At 44.3% G+C, this 26,770-nt stretch overlaps 1 protein-coding gene across 9 annotated transcripts in view; it reads left to right on the forward strand.

Moving 5' to 3' along the window:
• Window positions 1-26,770, forward strand: part of odr4 (odr-4 GPCR localization factor homolog) — a 139,071-nt gene that overhangs the window by 18,935 nt on the left and 93,366 nt on the right. For 4 of the 9 annotated variants that reach the window (XM_070887110.1, XM_070887107.1, XM_070887112.1 and 1 more), the window contains 3 exons: window positions 9,899-9,946; window positions 10,316-10,475; window positions 15,821-15,949. In XM_070887110.1, the coding sequence (XP_070743211.1) occupies window positions 10,377-10,475; window positions 15,821-15,949 (228 nt within the window). In that variant the 5' untranslated portion in view covers window positions 9,899-9,946; window positions 10,316-10,376. The remainder of the gene's footprint in view (window positions 1-9,898; window positions 9,947-10,315; window positions 10,476-15,820; window positions 15,950-26,770) is intronic. The other 5 variants (XM_070887114.1, XM_070887113.1, XM_070887116.1 and 2 more) reach the window with 2 other exon arrangements.

A 26,770-nucleotide genomic window follows, 5' to 3' on the forward strand; every position in this document is an offset into this window, starting at 1 on the left:
AAGGACAAGGGGAGCAGGTGTATGGGAACATCATCATCTCCAAGTTACCCTCCAAATCACACACCATTCTGACTTGGACATATATCATCGTCCCTTCAACCATCGCTCGTTGAAAATCCTGGAATTTGCTACCTATCAGCATTGTGGGGGAGCACCTTCACCACACAGTCTGCAATCAAATAAAGCAAGCATGTTGGTAGACCATTACCAAAGAGCATGTGCATAACACATCTAGAGAGCAAACGGGGTCAGAAATTGTAGGAGGATTGCTACTTTGTTAAAACAAATCCTGTTTCCATTATAAATGATCAAAAGCGTGTTTTAAGCTGGATGGTGCACTATGCAGAGTCTTTGGAACTGACATTCTGGCCCATAAAAGTGGTGATTGTATGAATAATTGTGGGTTGACACTTATCTTAATTGTGTCAGACCTGGCTCAGTGGTAGTATTCTCAACTCTGAGTCCGAAGGCCGTGACCAGCAATAAACGCAATGGTCTCACATATGCATAGTTGCCAACCGTTCACTTTTGGAGCAGACATTCATTTTTTCCAATCCCAGTTTATGCGGGGGGCTGGAAAATAGCTAATTCAGGGATCTGCTTTTATACTCAGTGGCTCACTCACTTTAGCATTGTTGCTGTTTTGTTTTTGCTTCTGGCCAGGCTGCCAACTATCTTGGCTTGTGTGTGTGCGATAGCATACCACAGGCTTGCACTCTCCTTCCTGCACTGCAATTCTGAGAGCAGCTAGTGTGTGTGCACAGCTACTGTTTGCTTAGGGGGTGCTCTGTAAACCTGCAACATAATGGATTGAACAGTACCCATCTCTGCGGCTCTGTGACGGAGAACAGCAAGGAGGTAATGCTTCCACTCCTACTTGCTGCAACAAAGACAGTTCATCCTCCGCAATGACTTCTCCTACTGTGGTCATTTCCACAGTACCTCCAGGATTCTGGAACTCCCTTCCCAACAGCACTATGGGAGTACCTTCACCTCACAGAATGCAGCGGTTCAAGAAGGCGGCTCACCATTACCTTCTCAAGGGCAATTAGGGATCAGCAATAAATATTGGCCTTGCCAGCGACGCCCACATCCCATTAATGAATTAAAAAAAAATTCTATCCCTTAGTTCAATTCGTGGTCCCTTCCTTTTCCTTGTTTAGAGATGTAGCCCTTGGGCAGATAATCAGTTTACAGTTCTATGCTAATGAATTGCAGCTCTAGGTCTCCACCATCACCCTTAACTCCATTAGTAGGGGGGGGATCAGGTGGGCGGAAATTTAAAAAGTCAAAGAAATAGGAGACGGCAATAGTGCAGGGTAGCAATAGGGGTAATGATAACCAGAGTGTGACAGGAAGGAACAGAGCGTATAAACATATGAGTGCATCAGAAAGTGGGGTTAGAGTAGGGAAAAATGGTAAAAAGACACTTAACAGCTCTTTATCTGAATGCACACAACATTCATAACAAGATAGATGAGTTGACGGCATAAATAGGTATAATCTGATAGCCATTACAGAGACGTGGTTGCAAGGTGACCAAGGCTGGAAACTGAATATTCAGGGGTATTTGACATTTCAGAAGGATAGGCAGAAAGGAAAAGGAGGTGGGGTTGCTCCATTAATAAAACATGAAATCAATTCAGTAGTGAGAAATTATATTGATTCAGAAGATCACGGTGTAGAATCAGTTTGGGTGGAGATAAGAATTATTAAGGAAAATAAATCACTTAGGCCCCCGAACAGTAGCTACACTATAGGACAGAGTAGAAATCAATAAATAATGGAAGCTTGTAAGAAAAGTACTGCAATAATCATGGCTGATCTGATCTTGGGTTCAGTTCCACTTCCCTGCCCGCTCGCCATAACGCTTCATTCCCTTATCGCTCAAAAATCTGCCTAACTTCACCTTAAATATGCTCAATGACATGGACGATTTTAATCTTCATATTGACTGGACAAATCAAATTGGCAAAGGTAGCTTTGAGGAAGAGTTTATAGAGTGCATTCAGGATGGTTTCTTGGAACATAAGAACATAAGAAATAAGAGCAGGAGTAGGCCATTTGGCCCTCGAGCCTGCTCTACCATTCAATAAATCATGGCTGATGTGTTCTTGGGTTCAGCTCCACTTCCCTGCCTGCTCCCCATAACTCTTCATTCCCTTATCGCTCAAACATCTGTCTTAACTCCACCTTAAATATGTTCAATGACCCAGCCCCCACAGCTCTCTGGGGCAGAGAATGCCACAGATTTATGACCCTCTGAAAGAAGAAATTCCTCCTCATCTCAGTTTTAAATGGGTGACCCGTTATTCTGAAACTATGCCCAATAGTTCTAGATTCCCCCACGAGGGGAAACATCCTCTCTGCATCTACGTTGTCGAGCCCCCTTAGTATCTTACATGTTTCAATAAGATCACCTCTCATTCTTCTAAACTCCAATGAGTATAGGCCCAACCTACTCAACCTTTCCTCATAAATCAACTCCTTCATCTCAGGAATCAATCTAATGAACCTGCTCTGAACTGCCTCCAATGCAAGTACAAGTTGAACCTCCCCAGTCCGACACCCTCTGGACCTGACTAGTGCTGAACCAGAGAATTTTCCGGACCAGGGGGGGTCACGCCTACCCTCGCGTTGTCAGCAGTACCCTAGATGCCAACTGACAAGTGCTTAACTTTGTAAAACTGCGGAGGGACCATGGAGAGTAAGAAAGACGACAGGGAAAGGCCGATTGCTGTCTTTACACAGATCCCTATACGCGATAAAGCACTTGGGTGCCCACGAAAGCCGATTCCTCCAAACGGCGCAGACAACAACCAAAGCAAAACAGGCTGAAAGTTGCCACAGATCTGGGGCACAAACGCTGGTCGATGTCAGCAGTACCCGGTTTAAATAAATACTAAGATCCCCTCACCTGACGCCCATTGAGCCCTCACCTCCTCTCTGACCTGGCAGTGCTCCTGCCCGCTCTGTAGTGCCGTCCATCCGCGTCGTTCTGTCCCTGTGGGAATCCACCGCTCCTCCTGATCCCAATCCCATTTTCAGGCATGACTGCTGTGAAGCGGTTCCTGTCGACGGGAGGCAATCATTCGCCAATTTCATGTGTAAAAAAGATTTCCATCCAGCCTCCCAAGTCCAACATCAAAAAGGTGAGCGGCAGCTGGGACTGGATATTGTTTGGAGGGGGCAGCAACGACCGGCGTTTGTGCCCCAGACCTTTGGCAGCTTTCAGTCTGTTTTGCTTTGGTTGATGTCTGCGCCGTTTGGAGGAATCGGCTTTCGTGGGCACCCAAGTGCTTTATCTCGTATAGTGATCTGTGTAAAGACAGCAATCAGCCTTTCCCTGTCATCGTTCTTATTCTCCATACTCTTTAAAAATTACTCAACTTGATGAACACAGGACACTCGTGATCCCCCCCCACCGAGAATGATACTGGACCAGAAAGGTTGCCGGACCAAAGAGTCCCGGACTAGAGAGATTCAACCTGTATTTCTTTCCTTAAATAAGGAGACCAAACTATACGCAGTACTCTAGGTATAGCCTCACCAATACCCTGTACAGTTGCAGCAGGACGTCTCTGCTTTTATACTCCATCCCCTTTGCAATAAAGGCCAACGTTCCATTTGCCTTCCTGATTTGCTGCTGTACGTGCATACTAACTTTTTATGTTTCATGTTCTCCTGTACTGCAGCCTTTTGTAATTTATCTCCATTTAAATAATAATTTGCTTTTTTATTTTTCCTGCCAAAGTGGATAATCTCACACTTTCTCACATTATAGTCCGTTTGCCAAATGTTTGCCCACTCACTTAGCCTGTCTATATCCCTTTGATGATTTTTTGTATCCTCCTCACAATTTGCTTTCCCACCCATCTTTGTAACATCAGCAAACTTGGCTACATTACACTTGGTCCCTTCATCCAAGTCATTAATATAAATTGTAAATAGTTGAGGCCCCAGCACCGATCCCTGTGGCACCCCACTAGTTACTGTTTGCCAACCGGAAAATGATATGTTGTGGAACCAACCAAGGAGCAGACTATTTTAGATCTGTTAATGTGTAATGAAACTGGATTTCATAGTAAAAGATCCTCTTGGGAAGAGTGATCATAGCATGGTACAATTTCAAATTCAGGTCTCAAGCTAGTGTCCTGAACTTAAATAAAGGCAATTACAAAGGTATAAAGGCAGAGTTGGCTAAAGTGGACTGCAAAATAAACAGTAGATAAGCAGTGGCAGATATTTAAGGAGATATTCCATAACTCTCAGCAAAGATATATTCCAGTGAGAAAGAAAGACTCTTAAGAGAAGGATGAACCATCCGTGGCTAACTAAGGAAGTAAAGGATGGCGTCAAATTGAAAACAAAAGTATCCAAGGTTGCGAAGGTGAGTGCCAGAGGATTGGGAATTTTTTAGAACAAAGGACGACTAAAAAAATAAAAAGAGAGATCGATTATGAGAGTAAACTCGCAAGAGATATAAAAACAGACAGTAAGAGCTTCTACAGGTATTTAAAAGGAAGAGTAGCTAAAGTAAACATTGGTCCCTTAGAGGATGAGACTGGGGAATTAATAATGGGAAACAGGGAAATGGCAGAGACTTTGAACAAATATTTTGTATCGGTCTTCATGGTAGAAGACACTAAAAGCCTCCCAATAATTGATAATCAAGGGAAACAATCACTATCACTAGAGAAAAAGTACTAGGCAAACTAATGGGACTAAAGGTGGACAAGTCCCCTAGACCTGATGACCTGCATGCTAGGGTCTTAAAAGAAGTGGCTGCAGAGATAGTCGATGCATTGATTATAATCTACCAAAATTCCCTGGATTCTGGAGAGGTCTCAGCGAATTGGAAAATGGCAATTATAACGCCCCCATTTAAAAAAGGAGGGAGACAGAAAGCAGGAAACTATAGACCAGTTAGCCTAACATTGGTCATTGGGAAAATGCTGGAGTCCATTATTAAGGAAGTAGTAGCAGGACATTTAAAAATCATATTACAATCAAGCAGAGTCAGCATGGTTTTATGAAAGGGAAATCATGTTTGACAAATTTGCTGGAGTTCTTTGAGGATGTAATGAGCAGGGTGGATAAAGGGGAACCAGTTGATGTGTATTTGGATTTCCAGAAGGCATTCGATAAGGTGCCACATAAAAGGTTACTGCACAAGATAAGTGCTCACGGGATTGGGGGTAATATATTAGCATGGTTGGAGAAAACAGAGTCGGGATAAATGGGTCATTTTCAGGTCGGCAAACTAACTGGTGGGGTGCCACAAGGATCAATGCTGTGGCCTCAACTATTTACAATCTATATTAAAGACTTGGATGAAGGGACCGAGTGTAATGTAGCCAAGTTTGTTGATGATACAAAGATAAGTGGGAAAGCAAATTGTGAGGCGGACGCAAAGAATCTGCAAAGGGATATAGATAAGCTCAGTGAGTGGGCAAAAATTTGGCAGATGGACTATAATGTGGGCAAGTGTGAGGTTATCCACTTTGATAGGAAAAATAAAAAAGCAAATTATTATTTAAATGGGGAGAGATTACAAAATGTTGTGGTACAGAGGGATCTGGGGGTCCTTGTACATGAAACACAAAAAGTTAGTATGCAGGAACAGCAAGTAATTAGGAAGGCAGATGGAATGTTGGCCTTTATTGCAAGGGGGATGGAGTATAAAAGTAGGGAAGTCCTGCTACAACTGTAAGGGCATTGGTGAGAACACACTTGGTGTACTGCATACAGTATTGGTCTCCTTATTTAAGGCGGGAGATACTTGCATTGGAGGCAGTTCAGAGATTGACTCCCAAGTTGAAGGGGTTGTCTTATGAAGAAAGGTTGAGCGCGTTGGGCCTATACTCATTAGAGTTTAGAAGACTGAGGTGATCATTGAAACCTATAAAATTCTGAGGGGGCTTGACATGGTAGGTACAGAGAGGATGTTTCCCCTTGTGGGGAAATCTAGAACTAGGGGACATAGCGTCAGAATAAGGGTTCGCCCTTTTAAATTGGAGATTAGGAGGAATTCTCTCAGAAGGTCATGAATCTTTATAATTCTCTGCCCCAGAGAGCAGTGGAGGCTGAGTCATTGAATATATTTAAGATGGAGATAGACAGATTTTTGAACAATAAGGGAGTCAAGGGTCATGGAGAGCGGGCAGGGAAGTGGACTTGAGGCCAAGGTCAGATCAGCCATGATCTTATTGAATAGCGGAGCAGGCTCGAGGGGCCAAATGGCCTACTCCTGCTCCTATTTCTTATGCATAACTACCTCTGTTTTGTCAGACATCAACTCCTGGATATGCCTTAACCCCCTCCAAATGAACATTGGGAAGGTCAAAGCCATCTGCTGCCAAAAGCTCAGTATCCTTGCTCCTAACTACATCCCTCTCCCTGGCATAACTTATATTAAAATAGATGGTGAACAACCTTGGTGTCCTGTTCGATCTTGAGCTTCAATTCCCAAGAATGCTTCCACATTTACATTATTGTCTGCTCCCATCCTTACCATTCCCGCCTCCAGCACGACTGTGATCCATGCAATGTTTTTGTTACGTTGACTCTCCAAAGCCCATTTCACCAACCTCTCGAGCTCCACACTACACAAACTCCCGACGTCCAATTTCCACTATTTAAGTCCTGTTCTGTTTGGCTATCTCCCTGACCCAACACATTGAATCTGAATGATCATCATTTACAAATATCTGCATGCCCTCATTCTCCCCGACCTGCAACTTTTCACAGGCCATGTTCCTTGATCCTCATACTCTGGCATCCTGAGCACAACCTCATCCCTTCCCTTCCCCATTGATGACAGCTGTTTCAGGCCTGTTTTATTAATTTATTAATAATAAAATGAATTTTATTACATAAAAATACAAAGAAGTTACAACATGGAAACAGGCCATTCGAACCAATCAATCTACTGTGAGTGTCTACCTTCACACCAGAAAATAGTCCTAATCACATTTACCCACCCTCATCCTTTCATTCCAATTTCTTTCATCCATCAATCCAATCTATTCTTGAATGTTGATAAAGTTTGTGCCTCTGTCACTAACTGTGGAAGTAAATTCCACAGTCTCGTGACTCTGTGAAGAAGTTTCGAACATAAGAACATAAGAATTAGGAGCAGGCGTAGGCCATTCGGTCCCTTGAGCCTACTCCGTCATTCAATGAGATCATGGCTGATTACCTCAGCTCTACTTTCCTGCACTATCCCCATATCCCTTGATTCTCTTAATATCCAAAAATCTATCTATCTCTGTCTTGAATATACTCAAAGACTGAGCCTCCACATTACATAAACTCCCGACGCCCAATTACAACCACTTAACTCACATTCTGTTTGGGGTAGAGAATTCCAAAGATTCACCACTCTCTGAGTGAAGACATTTCTCCTCATCTCAGTCCGAAATGGCCGACCCCTTATTCTGAGACTTTGACCCCTGGTTCTAGACTCCCCAGTCAGAGAAAACATCCTCCCAGTATCTACCCTGTCAAGCTCTGCAAGAATTTTGTATATTTCAATGAGATCACCTCTCATTCTTCTAAACTCAAGAGAATATAGGCCTAGTCTACTCAATCTCTTTTGGGTTTCTGTTCTAAATCCCTTGCATTTAATCTTGTATCCATGTCCTCTCATTCTTGACTCTTTGAGTACTGGAAATAATCTGCTTCTATCTACCCTGTTCTGTTCTTTCATAATTTAAAATATTTATATCATAACACCCCATAACCTGCATTCTAACAAAAAAAGACCCATTTTTATTACCTTTCCTCACATTTGTATTTCCTCATACCAGTGAATCTGCATTGTATGCCATCTGAAGCCTTAATATCCTTCCAAAAGTGTGAAGCCCATTACAGCCCACAGTGCTCTGAACCCTGAGGTTATATTAAGATTTTATATTAGCTCTTCATTACATCTTGGCATTTATATTCTATATCACTTGTGATGAAACCTAGAATTCCATTTGTTGTTTTCACAGCCTTATCAACCTTTGTGAGTATCAATCAAGTATTGTGAGCCTGTACCTCCAAAAAAAAGGAGAGAGAGAGAAAACGGGTAATTATAGACCGGTTAGCCTGACATCAGTAGTGGGGAAAATGTTGGAATCAATCATTAAGGATGAAATAGCAGCGCATTTGGAAAGCAGTGACAGGATTGGTCCAAGTCAGCATGGATTTATGAAAGGGAAATCATGCTTGACAAATCTTCAAGAATCTTTTGAGGATTTAACTAGTAGAGTGGACAAGGGAGAACCAGTGGATGTGTGTATTTGGACTTTCAAAAGGCTTTTGATAAGGTCCCACACAAGAGATTGGTGTGCAAATTCAAAACACATGGTATTGGGAGTAATTTCTGATGTGGATTGAGAACTGGTTGGCAGACAGGAAGCAGAGAGTCAGGATAAACGGGTCCTTTTCAGAATGGCAGGCAGTGACTAGTGGAGTGCCGCAGGGATCAGTGCTGGGACCCCAGCTCTTTACAATATACATTCATGATTTAGATGATGGAATTGAGTGAATTATCTCCCAAGTTTGCAGATGACACTAAACTGGGTGGCGGTGTAAGTCGTGAGGAGGACACTAAGGCTGCAGGGGGATTTGGACAGGTTAGGCGAGTGGGCAAATGCATGGCAGATGCAGTATAATGTGGATAAATGTGAGGTTATCCACTTTGGTGGCAAAAACACGAAGGCAGAATATTATCTGAATGGTGGCAGATTAGGAAAAGGGGAGGTGCAGCGAGACCTGGGTGTCATGGTTCATCAGTCATTGAAAGTTGGCATGCAGGTACAGCAGGCGGTGAAAAAGGCAAATGGTATGTTGGCCTTCATAGCTAAGGGATTTGAGTATAGGAGCAGGGAAGTCTTACTGCAGTTGTACAGGGCCTTGGTGAGGCCTCACCTGGAATATTGTGTCTCCTAATCTGAGGAAGGATGTTCTTGCTATTGAGGGAGTGTAGCAAAGGTTCACCAGACTGATTCCAGGGATGGCTGGACTGACATATGAGGAGAGACTGGATCAACTGGGCCTTTATACACTGGAGTTTAGAAGGATGAGAGGGGATCTCATAGAAACATATAAGATTCTGACAGGACTGGACAGGTTAGATGTGGGAAGAATGTTCCCGCTGTTGGGGAAGTCCAGAACCAGGGGACACAGTCTTAGGATAAGGGGCAGGTCATTTCGGACTGAAATGAGGAGAAACTTCTTCACTCAGAGAGTTGTTAACCTGTGGAATTTCCTGCCACAGAGAGTTGTTAATGCCAGTTCATTGGATATATTCAAGAGGGCGTTAGATATAGCCCTTATGGCTAAAGGGATCAAAGGGTATGGAGAGAAAGCAGGAAAGGGGTACTGAGGGAATGATTAGCCATGATCTCATTGAATGGTGGTGCAGGCTCGAAGGGCCGAGTGGCCTACTCCTGCACCTATTTTCTATGTTTCTATGTTTTTCTGCTCTTCCGTGGCACCAAGCCTACTTCCATTCAGAATATAACTACTGCTGTTATTTTTTCTTCCTAAATGCCACAACCTTATCACCTCCTTTCATCCACTTGCATTGTGGCAAAGTAGATATGGTGTAACAACGTTATATAGTAATTACTGATTCTTTTTCCAGCCCATTGTGATACTGTTACCCTCCCAAAAGTGCTTTGTGCCAGCATACATTACCAAGAACGTACTCATTAATCAAATATTCTGGACTGTACTGTGTTACCACAGCTTATATAAAAGTGTATTTTATTGAAATTTGAAATGTTGCAAATCCTTTTCTTATGGGATCTATTAGAGAAGTCACAGTTTAAAAGAACCTTTGTTGTAGTAAGAATAAGATTTCCCTTTTTTTTTTAAATGATTTTTTTCTTCCCATTTCTCTCAGTTCGATCTTCTGTACCATCCCCAGCTGAGAGGGTCGACGTGTTTCCAGGTAACCATCTATGCCACTAACAAATTGGTTGGTAGCTCTCCAATGATTTTTTTTCCCACTCCTTCCCTGATGGTGAGACTGTCTCTTAATAGGTCCCATTGCATCATGCAAAATAATTATCTGAAACTTGAGATTGCTTGAAATAAAACCACATTGCAGATCTGACAGTTTAAAATTATTTATTGAAAATCATTTACCAGCTTCTACAAGTAATCAAAGTACAAGGGAAAGTTATTCGTCTTGCCTAATTCTACATCCATCTTGAGATTCATAAAATGAAAATTTTAATTGCAGTCCTCTAAAGCTTGATTTCTTAATTTTGTACAGTTAAAGTATAATACTCTAAATATACTTTTATTTATCTAAAAGTAAGAGTGAAGACTCCTTTCTTTGTGTGTGATTTGGACCAGTTCACCAGGGACATCTCATCATGGGAAGAACTTACGTCATTGGGGAGTACAGTGAGAAGTATCTTAAAAAGCTGAAGTCAGAAGAGCAATATGGGACAACTGGTATTTTATTAGGGCAGGTAAGCAAACTTAACCATATTCTGTTGACATATTAAAAATGATTAAGTGGTTTTAAAACTAGAATGTATTGAAAGATAGAAAAAGGGATGAGCTTGCATTTATTGTCTAAACAAGATAAACAACTTAAACATATGGTAGTGAGTTTTCAGTATTCCTTTATGACTGAAAATACTTGGACTGTAGAAACAGAATTGTCATAGATATCTGCCAATAGCCCCTCTGCCCTTTAGAGATATGCTTCATAAGTGTATTTATATGAACCCATGCTCAGTCTCTATTCATATGTATTCCAAATGCCAGTGCTTCAATGAAGGAAAGTTTTCGGCTTTTGAGACTTTGGGGCGGTAATGACAGAGGGCCGGTCCTGATATCGTCTGGAGAAAGTTTACGCCCTCGTCTGAAAAATTCGGCAGAAATTGAGGTTCCATGATCAGGGGTGCAAAATCAGGCGTTATACAAAGGAGTTTTTCCGTCCCAGCCGAAAATCACGGCGTTAAAAAAGATCTACATTTTGCGCATGTGCAGACATGTTCCAGTCTTCCTGGGCGCAGGCGAAACTTTAGGGCGTGGTGATTTCCTTTGCGCCTGCCTACTTCCTTCACAGCTGGAGAGATGGCACAGCAGGAGGGAACACAGAGAGCACACCGCTTCTCTGCAGCGGCTGCTGAAGCGTTAGTGCAGGCCATAGAGAGGAGATGGCCTGCACTTCATCTAGTGGGTGGAAGGAGGCCCGTGCCCAGTGTCTTTAAAAATATATGGAGGGACATAGCCCCAGAGTTGCCAGCGGCAGACAAAGGTGGTTAGAACTGCCATCCAATGCAGCAAGAAGTTTAACGACCTCACAAGGGTCGTCAGGGTGAGTACCCTTTACATTTATACACCCCTGCCATGGTTTCAAGATCACTGTCTCACACAATGTTAAGTCTTTGATGGAGCTGCCACTTCTCTATGTGTTCCAGGCCATGGTGTGGGTTGTTGAAGCCACCTGAAAGCTGCAGGCTCACTTCTCCAGCCATGCCCTCTGCATTCAGGATGTACGTAACCTCTTGTCACTATCAACCCTCCTCGCACTCCCCTTCCACTGTCGGTATGCTTTGTCCAAAGGGCACCCTCAGCCGCTATGCTACCTGGCTCCCACCTCCTCACACTTTTCCTACATGATCAGTCACCAGCCACACAGATTGAACGAAACACATTCGCACTGCCACACGGTGGCAGCTATTCTATTATGGAAGGCACATGTGGCACAAGAAGAGTTGCATACTTACTCAACCCTTCTTATTGCACTTATTGTAGACCAAGTTATTGCATAATAGGAGGGAGCATCAGTGCACCGGAGGCTGATCTGCAGGAGCTGACCAAAGTGGAGCAGAGAGTGTTGGTCCTCATGAGCACATCAGTTCACATTGTGGCCAGCAGCGAGGCCGAACCCCCTATGGATAGTGACGGTATGTGAATGGCATTTGCGATTGATGTGAATTCCTTGAGCCCTAATATCAAATGGCGTAGCCCCATTACATATAGATGTCCAATGCCACTTTCCTCTTATCTGCCTTGCCTCTCCCCTGCTGCTAACCACACATCTGTTTTGTGCTTGCAGATGACCAGCCAGAAACGCAGCAGACTTTCCGTGAACCGTCGACATCTGGCCACGGGGGAGATGACCAGGGAGGGGAGGACAGTGTGCTCCCTGAGCGTGAGACCCCATCAGTGGAGGAGGACGGTGATTTTGAGGGGTAGGATGGTGATTTTGATGGGTTTGATGACACTGAGGCTCCTGGCCCCAGTTGCCTACAGCAACGCCCAGCGGGAGGGGAAGCTCAGAAGCCAGCTCCCTGGAGGGTGAGTTGGCACAGTGGTCCTGCTCAGAGACAGGCCGACATGGGCCTGGATTTGGTGCCTATGTCCAGGGAGAGCACGGAAATGCACCGCGAGCTCATGGGTGCATTGGGTAGGGTCCCCCAGAGCATCTGGCGGAGGCTGCCTCACGCATTGTACATGCATCTGAGGACTCCAGTGAGCCCATCCATGCCCACTCACAGAGGCAGATGGGCTCCAGCAGTGACAGTAGAGTTCCAGAGTGCATGGTGCATGCTATGGGTGACATTACAGCAGCGATCGCATCGCAGACAAGCTACACTCCAGCTTGGTGATGTCATGCGATCACTGACTGCTGCCGTCCTCTCTGTTCCCCACTGTCCAACAGGGAAGTGACGGTGCTGAAGCAGGCCAGCAAGTTGTGGTCACACATCGTGCTCCGGATGCTGAGGCCCAACCCATGTGAGTGTCAGTGGTCCCCAGGAAATGGAAGATGCTGTCCTTCCTCAAGATGAAAGCATTTCAGCTCCCCCCACTGACTCTCCGATCTTGCACCTAACATGGTCCACTCCCGACCCATCAGAGACTGCTGGTGCCGAAGCTCAGGCACAGCAGTCCGCAGCTGGGCCTTGCTGTCTAGGTCATCCTAGGTCGTCTGCACTGTCTGGCCCACTAACACAGCAACCCTCAAGCAGCCTTGCTGTAGGCACTGGGGTCTCGTTGAGGAGGAGTAGCAGGCGTGGGAGGGGGGCAAAGCTCAGGGCAAGTCCGATTAAGCTGTAGGACAATGTTATGGAGCTGCCTTGATTTTTCATCATGATATCTGTAAATATTTAAGTTGAATTAGTGCACTTCATTGTTTTTGAGTGCCTTGCAACAGAACATTTTTTTATTGTATGGTTTTCTTTTAGTGGGGGGGACTGTTTGTTAATTTGTAAAATATCACTGACCCTTTGCCATTGGTGTCGTGTGTGTCATTCCAAAGTTCACCGGAGGAGAGCCTTTATGGTGGCACATAGTGTGGCCAGTATTAGCTCCATTCCTCAGCTGCCTCCATTCAAGTGAACTTGGTCCATTATCAGCTGGCGCCATACGGCTCTTGCTCCGGCAGAATCTTGACGCTGCCTCCCCCGTGGATGGTGTGGCTGTCAATCGAGGCCTCGACAGGCTCCTCTTCGTCGTCTTCCTCCTCCTGAGGTGGGCCTGCAATCCCCACTGGCAATGCCTGGTCCCTCATGATGGCCAGGTTGTGCAGCATGCAGCACACCACAATAAATTTGGAGATCTGTTGAGGGGAGTATTGAAGGCTGCCTCTAGAGCAGTCCAGGCATCGAAATCGCTGCTTGAGCACCCCAATTGTCTGTTCGATGATGTTGCGGGTGGCTGCATGGCTTTCATTGTAGCGCTGCTCTGCTTCTGTCGTCGGGTTGCGGAGGGGAGTCATGAGCCTGGTGGCTAGGCCGTATCCTTTATCTCCGAACAGCCAGCTCTTTGTTTCAGCCACCAAAGGGAACCCAATCATGAGTCAGTGCTCTCACACAAGATGAAAGCATCATGTGCGCTCCCTGGATAGCGGGCATTCACTGCGAGGATGCGCTGCATGTGGCCGCACATCAGCTGCACATTTAGGGAGTGGTATCCCTTTTGGGTTCTGAATACCTCTGCGTGTGTAATGGTGCTCGCAAGGCCACGTGTGTGCAGTCAATGGCTCCTTGAACCATCGGGAAGCCCACAATTCTGCCAAACCCACATGCCCGCTCATTCTGGCTGTCCCTGCTCATTGGCAACGTTATGAAGTCCATCCTGCGGGCATACAGAGTCTTTGATGTGGCGAGTGCAGTGATGTGCAACGTATTGAGAGATGCTGCATATGTCCCCTGCTGCTGCCTGGAAGGAGCCGGAGGCATAGAAAGCCAGCGCCAGAGTCACCTTCACTGCGACGGGCAGCACAGTCCAGTTGGCATTGTAGGTCTCTCTGTAGGAGATGGCATATCTTTGTCAACACTTCCTTTCGGAAGCACAGCCTTCTCAAACACTGCTCCTCAGAGAGCTGGAGGTATGAGCGTTGCTGCCTGTAAACCCGTGGAGGGTAAACCCTTCTCCCCAGACATCTTTGGCCTCTCCTCATCCGTGGGCCGACATGGCCAAGAGCCCTTCTTTTATCTTGACATTGCCTAGCAATAGCATGGAGCATGATATTCTGGCAAACTAGTAATGCCCCTATTAAATTCTCTCACTGAAGTTGTAAGGACATTGTAATGGCAGCTAAAACTGCCGCTTTCAAGTCAGAGCTTCACGCAGCGTGCTGTGCGCAAAAGTTGCAGTCAATGTGACCTGTGATGTAGGAGCCTCCTCCCTCAATTTAAATATGCAGCAAATACTGCCTACTGGATCGTAGGACCAGCAGGTTTTTCAATCGTCTCTTGGGGCGGGCATATAATGCGGTGTTGGGGCCTAATTTTGCAGCCGGGACGCTAGCTGAGCATTGCACGATGATTGACATCATGATCTCATTGAAACTAGAGGGCGGGTGCGGTAAGTTTTTGCGTCGCCGTAAACCCTGAGCCAAATTTGCCGACCAGGCAGTAAGAGCTGGCCGCCCACCGTTACACCTTAAAACACCCTTTACCGCCTCTCTGAGGTGCTACCAAAGATGCAAGGGAGCCGAAAGTCCAGCCCTTGCGACATTTTATACTGACATTTTTGTTTTTTTAAAAATATTTACACTTCAGCAATACTGTATCCGAGTACTTCATTATTTTTTTTTAAACTGGTGCATGGCAGCAATGTCTTGCAACTTTCTTATTATGTCCAACATTGTTGCCAATAGAGTGATTGTAAATTAATTTTGAACACTAATTTTTAAACATACAATTTTAACCAAATCATTTTGCGACGATCAAACTGAAAGCACCATATGCCTTTATACAAACCCTTCTAGAATGGCAAAACTAAAACATATTCAGGCTTCTTCAAGGAAAGAGAATTGGAATGATCTGGAGGTTGATTTGGAAGGATGACACTGCTTGCAAAAATCAACACCCTTTCGTTAAAAATATTTCAAAAAGCTATCAAAAGAAACCATAACTTTACTTGACCGTATTCTGTTGACTGTTCAATAGTACTGTGAAATTTTAAAAATTAATATTCTTAATCGCATGCCTTAGGCCAAAAATGTGAAGGTAAGAACTATGCCCCATGTGTGTATCCACTGACCCTTTACTTGCACTCAAAAAGGGTATTTCTCATGAGAGCACAAGAACATTGGAGCTGTTTTTTTGGGGGGTGGAAATCATTTTCTATTCATGGTCAAATGAATAGGATTTTCAGAAATTATCTGCTTTCATTTGTAAATTAATGAGTAATTGTAAGCAGTGGCCAGATTTAATTCTCATATGCTCCACTCAAGTGAGCAGTGAAAAATATAGAGCCCTAATGTGTGAAGTGAAATTTCAGAATATCTTTTTATTTTGTAGTTTTGTGTATTCAGATGTATTTGTGTGAAAGACTTTCCACCATTTTTCAGATTACGCCAATGAAAACCTATATAATATTTGCTGCTCGAACCCCAGTTAACGATCCGGTTGGACCTCGAGACAATCCAAATGAAATGAATGCAAGTGACATTGAGTGGGTGTCTGAGCATGCTCGACAGGTCAGTGCTACATTAAAATAATTGCTGTTATTTAAAGGGAGCAAAAGGTTCTCAGATTTATATTTAAACTAGACGATCTCCTGTAATGTTGCACATGGTTAGTCAGTACCACGTTCTGTCTTCAGATCAAGCAGGGTGGGAGGAAGAAAAGGGGAGAGGAAGGAGAGGGGGATGAGGAAAGGGGAAGGAGAGTGGGTAAGAGGCCAGGTGGAGATTTCAGTGGGATGAGGGAGGGGATTGGAAAAGTACCTAATTAGGAGGTATTTTAAAGGTTTCAATGGAAAATCAACTAAACATGTGCACTTAGATAATATGTAAGATGTACCAATTGGAGGTAGATGCCCAAAATCAAGAAAAATAATATATTTTAAATGTGGCGAAGCCAGTGAAAACTTGATTTCCTAAATCTGTCTCTCCCAAAGTAAACAGGTGATTATACCTTATATAAAAACATAAGAAATAGGAGCAGGAGTAGGCCATACAGCCCCTCGAGCCTGCTCTGCCATTTAATACGATCATGGCTGATCCGACCATGGACTCAGGTCCACTTCCCTGTCCGCTCCCCATAACCCCTTAATGCCTTCTCGGTTAAGAAACTGTCTATCTCTGTCTTAAATTTATTCAATGTCCCAGCCTCCACAGCTCTCTGAGGCAGCGAATTCCACAGATTTACAACCCTCTCAAAGAAGAAATTCCTCCTCATCTCAATATTAAATGGACGGCCCCTTGTTCTAAGATTATGCCCCCTAGTTCTAGTCTCCCCTATCAGTGGAACCATCCTCTCTGCATCCACCTTCTCAAGCCTCCACATAATCTTGTACGTTTCGATAAGATCACCTCTCATTCTTCTGAATTCCAATGAGTAGAAGCCCAACCTCCTCAACCTTTCCTCATAAGTCAACCCCCTCATCTCCGGAATCAACCTAGTGAACCTTCTCTGATCTGCCTCCAAAGCAAGTATATCCTTTCTTTAAATATGGAAACCAAAACTGCACGCAGTATTCTAGGTGTGGCTTCACCAATACCTTGTATAACTGTAGCAAGACATCCCTGCTTTTATACTCTATCCCCTTTCCTAATCACTTGCTGTACCTGCATACTAACCTTTGTGTTTCATGCACAAGTACCCCCGTGTCCCATTGTACTGCAGCACTTTGCAATTTTTCTCCATTTAAATAATAACTTGCTCTTTGATTTTTTTCTGCCAAAGTGTCAAATCTCTCAGTTTCCAACATTATACTCCATCTGCAATGACAGCTCAATGTTGTCCCTTAGAGACAGCGTGGGTGTCAGGCAATTCTCTTTTCCTCAAAAATAATATCAGTATTGAATAGTCCCAGAATGGGCTGTGTACTAGAATAACAAATCAGCAGGGAGGGGAATGGCAGTGACTGACAACTGGTCCAAGGCAGATGGAGAGCAGCAATCGATTTCTGAGCGTTCACTGATAGTGGGTTGTGTGGAAGCAGAGGCCGATAATGGCTGGAGATAGAAGCGAGTAGGGATTAGAACTGGCCCAGAATGGAGTGGTGGTATTAAATAAATCAAAATAGTGGCTCACCAGAAATTCTGCTGGGAGAAAGATTTACAAGATTAGTTCCAGGAATGAGGAATCACAGTTACGTGGATAGACTGGAAAAGCTAGGGTTGTTCTCCTTGGAGTAGAGAAGATTGAGAGATTTGATAATAGCATTCAAAATCATGAGGGGTCTAGACAGAGTAGATAGAAATAAACTGTTGCCATTGGAGGAACGGTCGAGAACCAGGGGACACAGGTTTAAGGTGATTGGCAGAAAATCCATAGGCGACATGAGGGAAAACATTTTTACGCAGCGAGTGATTAGGATCTGGACTGCACTGCCTGAAAGGGTGTTGGAGGCAGATTCAAGAATGGATTTCAAAAGGATAAGCACCTGAAGGAAATAAAATTGCAGGGCTATGGGGAAAGGGTGGGAGAGTGGGACTAGCTGAATTGCTCTTGCAGAGAGCTGGCACGGGCTCAACGGGCCAAATGGCTTCCTACTGTGCCGTAAAGATTCTATGATTCTATCTTTGGAGAGGGGGAGTGAAGCAATGGACAAGTATCCTTTTTTAAATGAACTGCAGCAAGAGTGCAAAAATAGGGCACCATTGTGGAGCAAAATAAGGTAGGGATTCAATCAGATTGCATTAGTCCATTGGGTCAGTAAAAAAGGGGCTGTCACAATGTTAGCTGCAGCCATTGTACTTAATGAGTCATATAACATTGCGCTCACAATGCCATCTACAGATGTGGTACCATTAGAATTTTGCGACCACTCAGTATTATAATATACTATTTGATATATCTGGGTAGGAAAGACCAATGTAATTTTTTAAAGCAAAGCAAAGTTAGCCACTAGGGAATAATAGAACTAATGTGGATGAGGCAATTAGAAGGGGGAGAGGACAAGATGTGGTGGGGGAACAGGAGGAGCTGTGGGAGAGGAGTGGAAAGGGTGAGGAAGGGAGTGCAGAGAGATCTTTAGATTAGTGGGGGCAGGGGATTGAGGAATTGGGGAAGGAGAAACACAGCCAGTTCAAGGGGGTGATGTGAATGGAAAATGCAGTTTTTGGGGTGGTGGGGTTTACTGTAAAAGTGGAAATAAGGCAAGGTAGACGTAGCCTGTGAAGGCCAACTGCAACCACATTGGTTTGGAATGCGATTAGCAGCGAGTAGAAGAAATCTTGCTCATTAGTGGGGGTGGGGCAGAGGGCAAATTTTGTTAATTGGGATGGAGAGGGTAGTGGGAGGCCAAAAATGTCCATATGGGGCGTCATGTTGGTCTAAGTGTTGCTCAGTGTTGAAGGTGAAAGGGGAGACGGGATTTATGACCAAGTCACATACAGTTGTGTTGTGGAATATTTCAAAATACTTGACATAAGTCTGAAAACGAGGGTGCAAACAGTCTTTAATCGCATGCATGGGAAACAACTTGCTCTCTGTCTTGAGCTAGGCTTCTCAAATTGATACAGCATGTACTTGATTTTTATGCATTCACATGGCGCGCTGTACAATGTCCCCATCTCCCATCCCGAACATTCCATATTATATCATTAGTTTTAATTCTGTTGCTACCGAGTGTACACCTTAGTTTAGATAACAGTTAAGACAGTAGGCAGTTGAGATCAGCTCATTCAGCTTAATCACATTTTGCTTTATCTTGCTTAGCTTTGTCCATTGTTTTGTCACACAAGCTATTTGTTCAAGATATCACTGGTTTCTTGCCACACAAACTATTGCCCCTGTTTCGGGCCCCTGTCTCCCCTTTCAAGCTGTTAGGATGAAGGTTTAAGGCTGAACTCTACAATACCATTAGAATCTTAAAACTACTCACCGTTTTTAATATATTAAAGATTAACTCAATTACATTGAGGAAAACTTGGGCCCAGAACTTGCTGAAGACACGCGCCATTGTAATGGCACATATCAACGTCGTTTTATGGCGCAAAATTCCCAGGAAATTATGGTGTAAGTAGCTTAATCCACTACTACGCAGCCAAAAAGGTTGAACAGCAAATGTTCATCGCTCCGCCCCCCTTTAAAATCAGTGGCGATTGCAAATTTGCTGAACTAACACCACTGCAGTTACCACTGATAATTAGACCGTTAATCATCATCATCATAGGCACTCCCTCAAAATCGAGGAAGACTTGCTTCCACTCTAAAAGTGAGTTCTTCGGTAACTGAACAGTCCAATACGAGAATTACAGTCTCTAACAGGTGGGACAGACAGTCGTTGAAGGAAAAGGTAGTTGGGACTGGTTTGTCGCAAGCTCCTTCCGCTGCCTGCATTTGGCTTCTGCATGCTCTCGGCGACAATTCTCGAGGTGCTCAGCGCCCTCCCGGATGCACTTCCTCCACCTAGGGCGGTCTTTGGCCAGGGACTCCCAGCTGTCGGTGGGATGTTGCATTTTATCAAGGAGGCTTTGAGGGTGTCCTTGAAACGTTTCCTCTGCCCACCTTGGGCCCGCTTGCCGAATAGGAATTCCGAGTAGAGTGCTTGCTTTGGGAGTAAAGAATGGTGCTGGTGCCTTTTTAATGTAAACATCTATTGCTATTTCATCTCTATTATTTTCATTCCACTGTGAGTTCAACCTTTAATTACATGAAACACTTCCTAGAATCAACTGAATTAATCAATTAGTTTTCCATTTTAACTAATCCTGTTTACAATCAGATATATTATGTTTTTATGTAAATAATATAAGAACATAAAATATGGCAACACTGCAGAAGATGCAATTGTGTTTGATCCAGAGACAAGAGCAATACAAAAATAAAGCTTAACCTCTAAGATCCATTCATTAGTTCTTAATTCATTAATTTACTTGTATTTTAATTCAGTGTTTGATTCAAGAATACATCAGTATTATGGATTTCAAGATCAGGCATGATCTAATGGCATACTCGTGTTCCTATGTTCCGAAAGGAATGTCAGTTTTGTGGGTTTTAAGGAAATGTTAGGGATCTTCTGCGAATATTCCAACCTGTTATTTCTATAGTAGGACTGCACACTATAGGAACAGAAATAAATTTTCCAGTCCAAGATTCACGAAATACATGAGCAAGCCAGGACTAAATGGCAGCAGATTGATTTTAGCACAAGAAGCAAGAAGGGACAGAAAGTTCTGCCTAAGCCTCAACCTTTTATACGGTTGCTAATTACATGTCTGAAATCAAAGGGAAACTATACTTTTACTCTTCATTAACGATATAAACAGTTCACATTTAATCAGTGTGGTAACTGATAAGGTCTTACATTTTTTACACCAGGATCAGGTATCTGGCTAATTTGTTTCAAGTCTTTTGCTGTTAGATTTTTCGTTGCCTGAAAACTGTTCACTTTCATATTTACTGAAAGTTCTCAAATACCCATGCTATTAAATATTTTAACCATAATTAAATTACTGGTACTATCCATTGGCTGTGCCACTTCCGGTTCACTTCTGCTTGCTGTGGAGTATTTTAATCAGTTTTCCAGCAAAATTTGCCACTAGAGGATCAGCGAGCACAATGATCTAACTTATAGCCTTCATTGCCATTGCAGCAAATTCCGAGCATTTGTCTTGCTTAACTTAATGCACTTTCAGCAGTTTGTTGGACACAACAAAAGCAACAACAGATATATAATCAGTAGTTTGTCTCTCATATGCACATAGCCTTTTTTGTTTAATGTAAATTTTACCTGATTACAGATTTTAAAATTTGTCCTCTAGTTTTCTTCACATCATTTTGAAGAATATTTGAGCAGAAACTGCTAGACTCTTCCATCAGTACAATTAGCTGATTGTCATGATGCATTTTGGGAAATTAGGCACTGCAGGATCTACATTCAGCTCAGAGTCACAGCTTTGGTCAAGAATAACAAGACCAAGCCTAGGCTTTTGGGCGAGGCTGACACCTTCAAGTGAAAACTTTAATTAAGGCATCCTTGAATCATAGAAATTTACAGCACAGAAGGAGGCCATTTGGCCCATCATGTCCGTGCTGGCCAACAAAGAGCTATCCAGCCTAATCTCACTTTCCAGCTCTTGGTCCGTAGCCTTGTATGTTACGACACTTCAAGTGCATATCCAAGTACTTTTTAAATGTGGTGAGGATTTCTGCCTCTACCACCCTTTGAGGCAGTGAGTTCCAGACCCGCACCACCCTCTGGGTGAAATAACTTCCCCTCAAATCCCCTCTAAACCTCCTAGCAAAGACAAGTCAGTGGATAAAATTAATCATATTATTGTAAGGGCTGTGTCCTTGCCGACCCTGGCGTTGAATTCACCGAGGAGGATCAGTTTGTCGTCCGTAGGGACGCGGGACAGGGATTTTTCAAGGCTGGAGCAAAAACCCTCTTTGGTCTCATCTGTCCCATTGAGTGTTAGGGTGTATGCACTGATGACTGTGGCGCATTGATTCCGGATAGGGTGTGTCAGAGAATCATGAGACGTTCGTTAATCCTGCGGGGGAGTCTCTGAGGCGGTCGATCAGTTTGTTTTTGATGGCGAAACCAACTCCGTGGTGGCGGCGTTCTTCCTCTGGTTTCCCTTTCCAGAAGAAGGTATAACCGCCATCTTGTTCCTTGAGCTGGCCTTCCCCTGCCCGCCGAGTCTCGCTTATGGCGGCGATGTCGACATCGAAGCGTCTTAAGTTCCCGGGCAACTATAGCGGTGTGGCGTTCTGGCCTGTCGCTTTTGGAGTCCTGACATTCCAGGTCCCGAACTTCATGTTAAAGGAGTGGAAGATGCCTGTGCATGAGTTCTTTTAACGTGCGGTGGCCGTCGCACACTGGCTACCACACGAGCTTAGCTGAGCAAGGGGGCCCTTCGGTGAGATGGTAGGTGATCCGAGGTTTGACTGGGAGCAGGCATTGGGAAGGTCAGTGGTCCATTTTTTGAGGTGGAGGTCAGGATGTTCAGAATGGAAGGAGGTCAGGGCGGACAGACATTGTGCTCACCACATGCTGGAGGAGGAGAGGCCAGGTCGTTAGTGGAGGAGGAGAGGCCCAATTGCCGGTGGAGGGGAGGAGGCCCGAACGCTGCTGGAGGAGTACTTCGAAGATCTCCTCAACCGAGATTCTGCCATTAACTCGAGTGTTCTCAACTCCATCCTGCAGCATGTTAGCCGCCATCACCTCAGCAAAACCCTTGACCTGCACGAGGTGGAAAAAGCCATCAGTCAGCTTAAGAACAACAAGGCTACGGGAGCGGATGAATCCCCGCTGAGGCACTAAAGTATGGCGGAGAGGCACTATTGACACGAGTGCATGACCTCATCTCATTTGGAAGGAGGTGAGCATGCCGGGAGATCTCAGAGATGCAGTAATCGTGACCATCTTTTAAAAAGGGGACAAGTCCGACTGCGGCAACTTCAAAGACTAGGGTCCTGAACTTAAGGAAAGGTAACTTCGATGGTATGAGACGTGAATTGGCTAGAATAGACTGGCGAATGATACTTAAAGGGTTGACAGTGGATAGGCAATGGCAAACATTTAAAGATCACATGGATGAACTTCAACAATTGTACATCCCTGTCTGGAGTAAAAATAAAATGGGGAAGTTGGCTCAACCGTGGCTAACAAGGGAAATTAAGGATAGTGTTAAATCCAAGGAAGAGGCATATAAACTGTCCAGAAAAAGCAGCAAACCTGAGGATTGGGAGAATTTTGTAATTCAGCAGAGGAGGACAAAGGGTTTAATTAGGAGGGGGAAAATAGAGAACGAGAGGAAGCTTGCTGGGAACATAAAAACTGACTGCAAAAGCCTCTATAGATATGTGAAGAGAAAAAGGTTAGTGAAGACTAATGTAGGTCCCTTGCAGTCAGATTCAGGTGAATTTATATTGGGGGAAAAAAGAAATTGCGGACCAGTTGAACAAATACTTTGGTTCTGTCTTCACGAAGGAAGACACAAATAATCATCCGGAAATACGAGAGGATCGAGGGTCTAGTGAGAAGGAGGAACGAAGGAAATCCTTATTAGGCGGGAAATTGTGTTCGGGAAATTGATGGGATTGAAGGCAGATAAATCCCCGGGGCCTGATAGTCTGCATCCCAGAGTACTTAAGGAAGTGGCCTTAGAAATAGTGGATACATTGGTGATCATTGTCCAACAGTCTATCGACTCTGGATCAGTTCCTATGGACTGGAGAGTAGCTAATGTAACACTACTTTTTAAGAAAGGAGGGAGAGAGAAACGGGTAATTGTAGACCAGTTAGCCTGACATCAGTAGTGGGGAAAATGTTGGAATCAATCATTAAGGATGAAATAGCAGCGCATTTGGAAAGCAGTGACAGGATCGGTCCAAGTCAGCATGGATTTATGAAAGGGAAATCATGCTTGACAAATCTTCTCGAATTTTTTGAGGATGTAATCGGTAGAGTGGACAAGGGAGAACCAGTGGATGTGGTGTATTTGGACTTTCAAAAGGCTTTTGACAAGGTCCCAGACAAGAGATTGGTATGCAAAATTAAAGCAAATGATATTGGGGGTAGGATACTGACGTGGATAGAGAACGGGTTGGCAGACAGGAAGCAGAGAGTCGGGATAAACGGGTCCTTTTCGGAATGACAGGCAGTGACTTGTGGGGTGCCGCAGGGTTCAGTGCTGGGACCCCAGCTATTTACAATCTACATTAATGATTTAGATGAAGGAATTGAATGTAATATCTCCAAGTTTGCAGATGACACTAAGCTGGTTGGCAGTGTGAGCTGTGAGGAGGACGCTAAGATGCTGCAGGGTGACTTGGACAGGTTAGGTGAGTAGGCAAACGCATGGCAGATGTATAATGTGGATAAATGTGAGGTTATTCACTTTGGGGGCAAAAACACAAAGGCAGAATATTATCTGAATGGCGGCAGATTAGGAAAAGGGAAGATGCAACGAGACCTGGATGTCATGGCACATCAGTCATTGAAAGTTGGCATGCAGGTACAGCAGGTGGTGAAGAAGGCAAATGGTATGTTGGCCTTCATAGCTAGGGGATTTGAGTATAGGAGCAGGGACATCTTACTGCAGTTGCACAGGGCCTTAGTAAGACCTCACCTGGAATATTATGTTCAGTTTTGGTCTCCTAATCTGAGGAAGGACGTTCTTGCTATTAAAGGAGTGCAGCAAAGGTTCACCAGACTGATTCCTGGGATGGCAGGATTGACATATGAGGAGAGACTGGATCAACTGGGCCTGTATTCACTGGAGTTTAGAAGGATGAGAGGGGATCTCATAGAAACATATAAAATTCTGACGGGACTGGACAGGTTAGATGCAGGAAAAATGTTCCCGATGTTGGGGAAGTCCAGAACCAGAGGACACAGTCTTAGGATAAGGGGTAGGCCATTTAGGACTGAGATGAGGAGAAACTTCTTCACTCAGAGAGTTGTTAACCTATGGAATTCCCTGCCGCAGAGAGTTGTTGATGCCACTTCATTGGATATATTTAAGAGGGAGTTAGATATGGCCCTTACGGCTAAAGGGATCAAGGGGTATGGAGAGAAAGCAGGAAAGGGGTACTGAGGTGAATGATCAGCCATGATCTTATTGAATGGCGGTGCACGCTCGAAGGGCTGAATGGCCTACTCCTGCACCTATTTTCTATTTTTCTACAGAGTAATCTCCCTGTTATCAGCCACTGGGAAAGTTGTCACTAGAATCCTCCACAACCGTCTTACTCCCGGAGTCACAGTGCAGATTTTGTCCCCTACGGGGTACAACAGACATGATTTTTACAGCGCAACAGCTGCAGGAAAAATGCAGGGAACAGCACCAAGACCGTCCCAACCTCTGTCGTCGAGCTACAGTATGCGGACGCCGCCTGAGGAAATGTGTTCGAAGATCAGGCCTCAAATCTGCCACTAAGCTCATAATCTATAGGGCTGTAGTGATACCCGCCCTTCTGTGTGGCTCAGAGACATGGACCATATACAGTAGACACCTTAAATCGCTGGAGAAATACTACCAACGATGTCTCTGCAAGATCCTGCAAATCCCCTGGGAGGACAGACGCACCAACGTTGGCATCCTCGACCAGGCCAACATCCCCAGCATTAAAGCACTGACCACACTCAATCAGCTCCGCTGGGCAGGCCACATTGTTCACATGCCTGACACAAGACTCCCAAAGCAAGCGCTCTACTCTGAACTCCTTCATGACAAATGAGCCTGCTTGATAAAATGCAACATCCCAACCGCCACCAGGGAGTCCCTGGCCAAAGACCGCCCTAAGTGGAGGAAGTGCATCCGGGAGGGCGCTGAGCACCTCAAGTGTCATCTACGAGAGCATGCAAAAACCAAGCACAGGCAGCAGAAAGAGCGTGCAGCAAACCAGTCCCATCCACCCTTTCCCTCAACGACTGTCTGTCCCACCTGTGACAGAGATTGTAATTCTCGTATTGGACTGTTCAGCCACCTAAGAACATTTTTGGCGTGGAAGCAAGTCTTCCTCGATTCCGAGGGACTGCCTATGACGATGATGATCATTGTGAGTGTAATTTTTATTTTATTTTGCAATTTGGGACGTTAGACTGAAAAATAAAATGAATAGTGAAACATTTTTCAGAATGCATTTAAACTATTTGTGGGTGGCCAGATTACCAAAAGGTGATATATTCTCACTATAAAAAAGCAGCTACAGATGCAACGTCCTGAATCTGGAACTCCGAAAACCGGAATTGTCCAAAAAACGGACATTTTGCATATAGCTAATCCGGAATTATTGTCCGAAAACCGGATATTTTTGAGGCAAAATACGGAATGGAATCCGGATTCAGTCGAGTATTCCAGATTTCAGACAAAACAAAAATCAAGTCTGAAATCCGGAATCCTCGACCGAATCTGTGCCGGATTTCAGATTTTGCCAGATTTTGGAACTCGCCGCTCAAAACCCGGCACGGATTCAGTCGAAGATTTCAGACTATTGATTTTCTTGTCTGAAATCCGGGGGGAAAAAACAGAATGGATTCGTTCCCGAGGATTCTGGATTTCGGACATTGTACCTGTATCATGTGTAACACAGGCTGTGACAGGAAAACGTGACACCTTTAACATTGAAATGTCACCCACAGAAGTAACAGGTACTGCAAGTAACCTACGAGTTTCAGTCAAATATGCACCCAAGTACCAAATTTAATATATAAGTAGTTAAATCTCCTATGGAATTACACACTGTAATTTGGGCAATATAGTTTTACCTGTCTGTCGTGTCTTATTGCTGATTCTCTTTGTCTCTATTCAATGGCTTCCGTCTGTCCTCTTTGCTGTTTCTCTCCCCCGAACCTTTTTTCCTTCTCCGTTTCTCCTCTTCTGCCTCTCTCTCTT

This window comes from Pristiophorus japonicus, chromosome 8, assembly GCF_044704955.1.
Source record: "Pristiophorus japonicus isolate sPriJap1 chromosome 8, sPriJap1.hap1, whole genome shotgun sequence".
Taxonomy (NCBI): Eukaryota; Metazoa; Chordata; class Chondrichthyes; family Pristiophoridae; genus Pristiophorus; species Pristiophorus japonicus.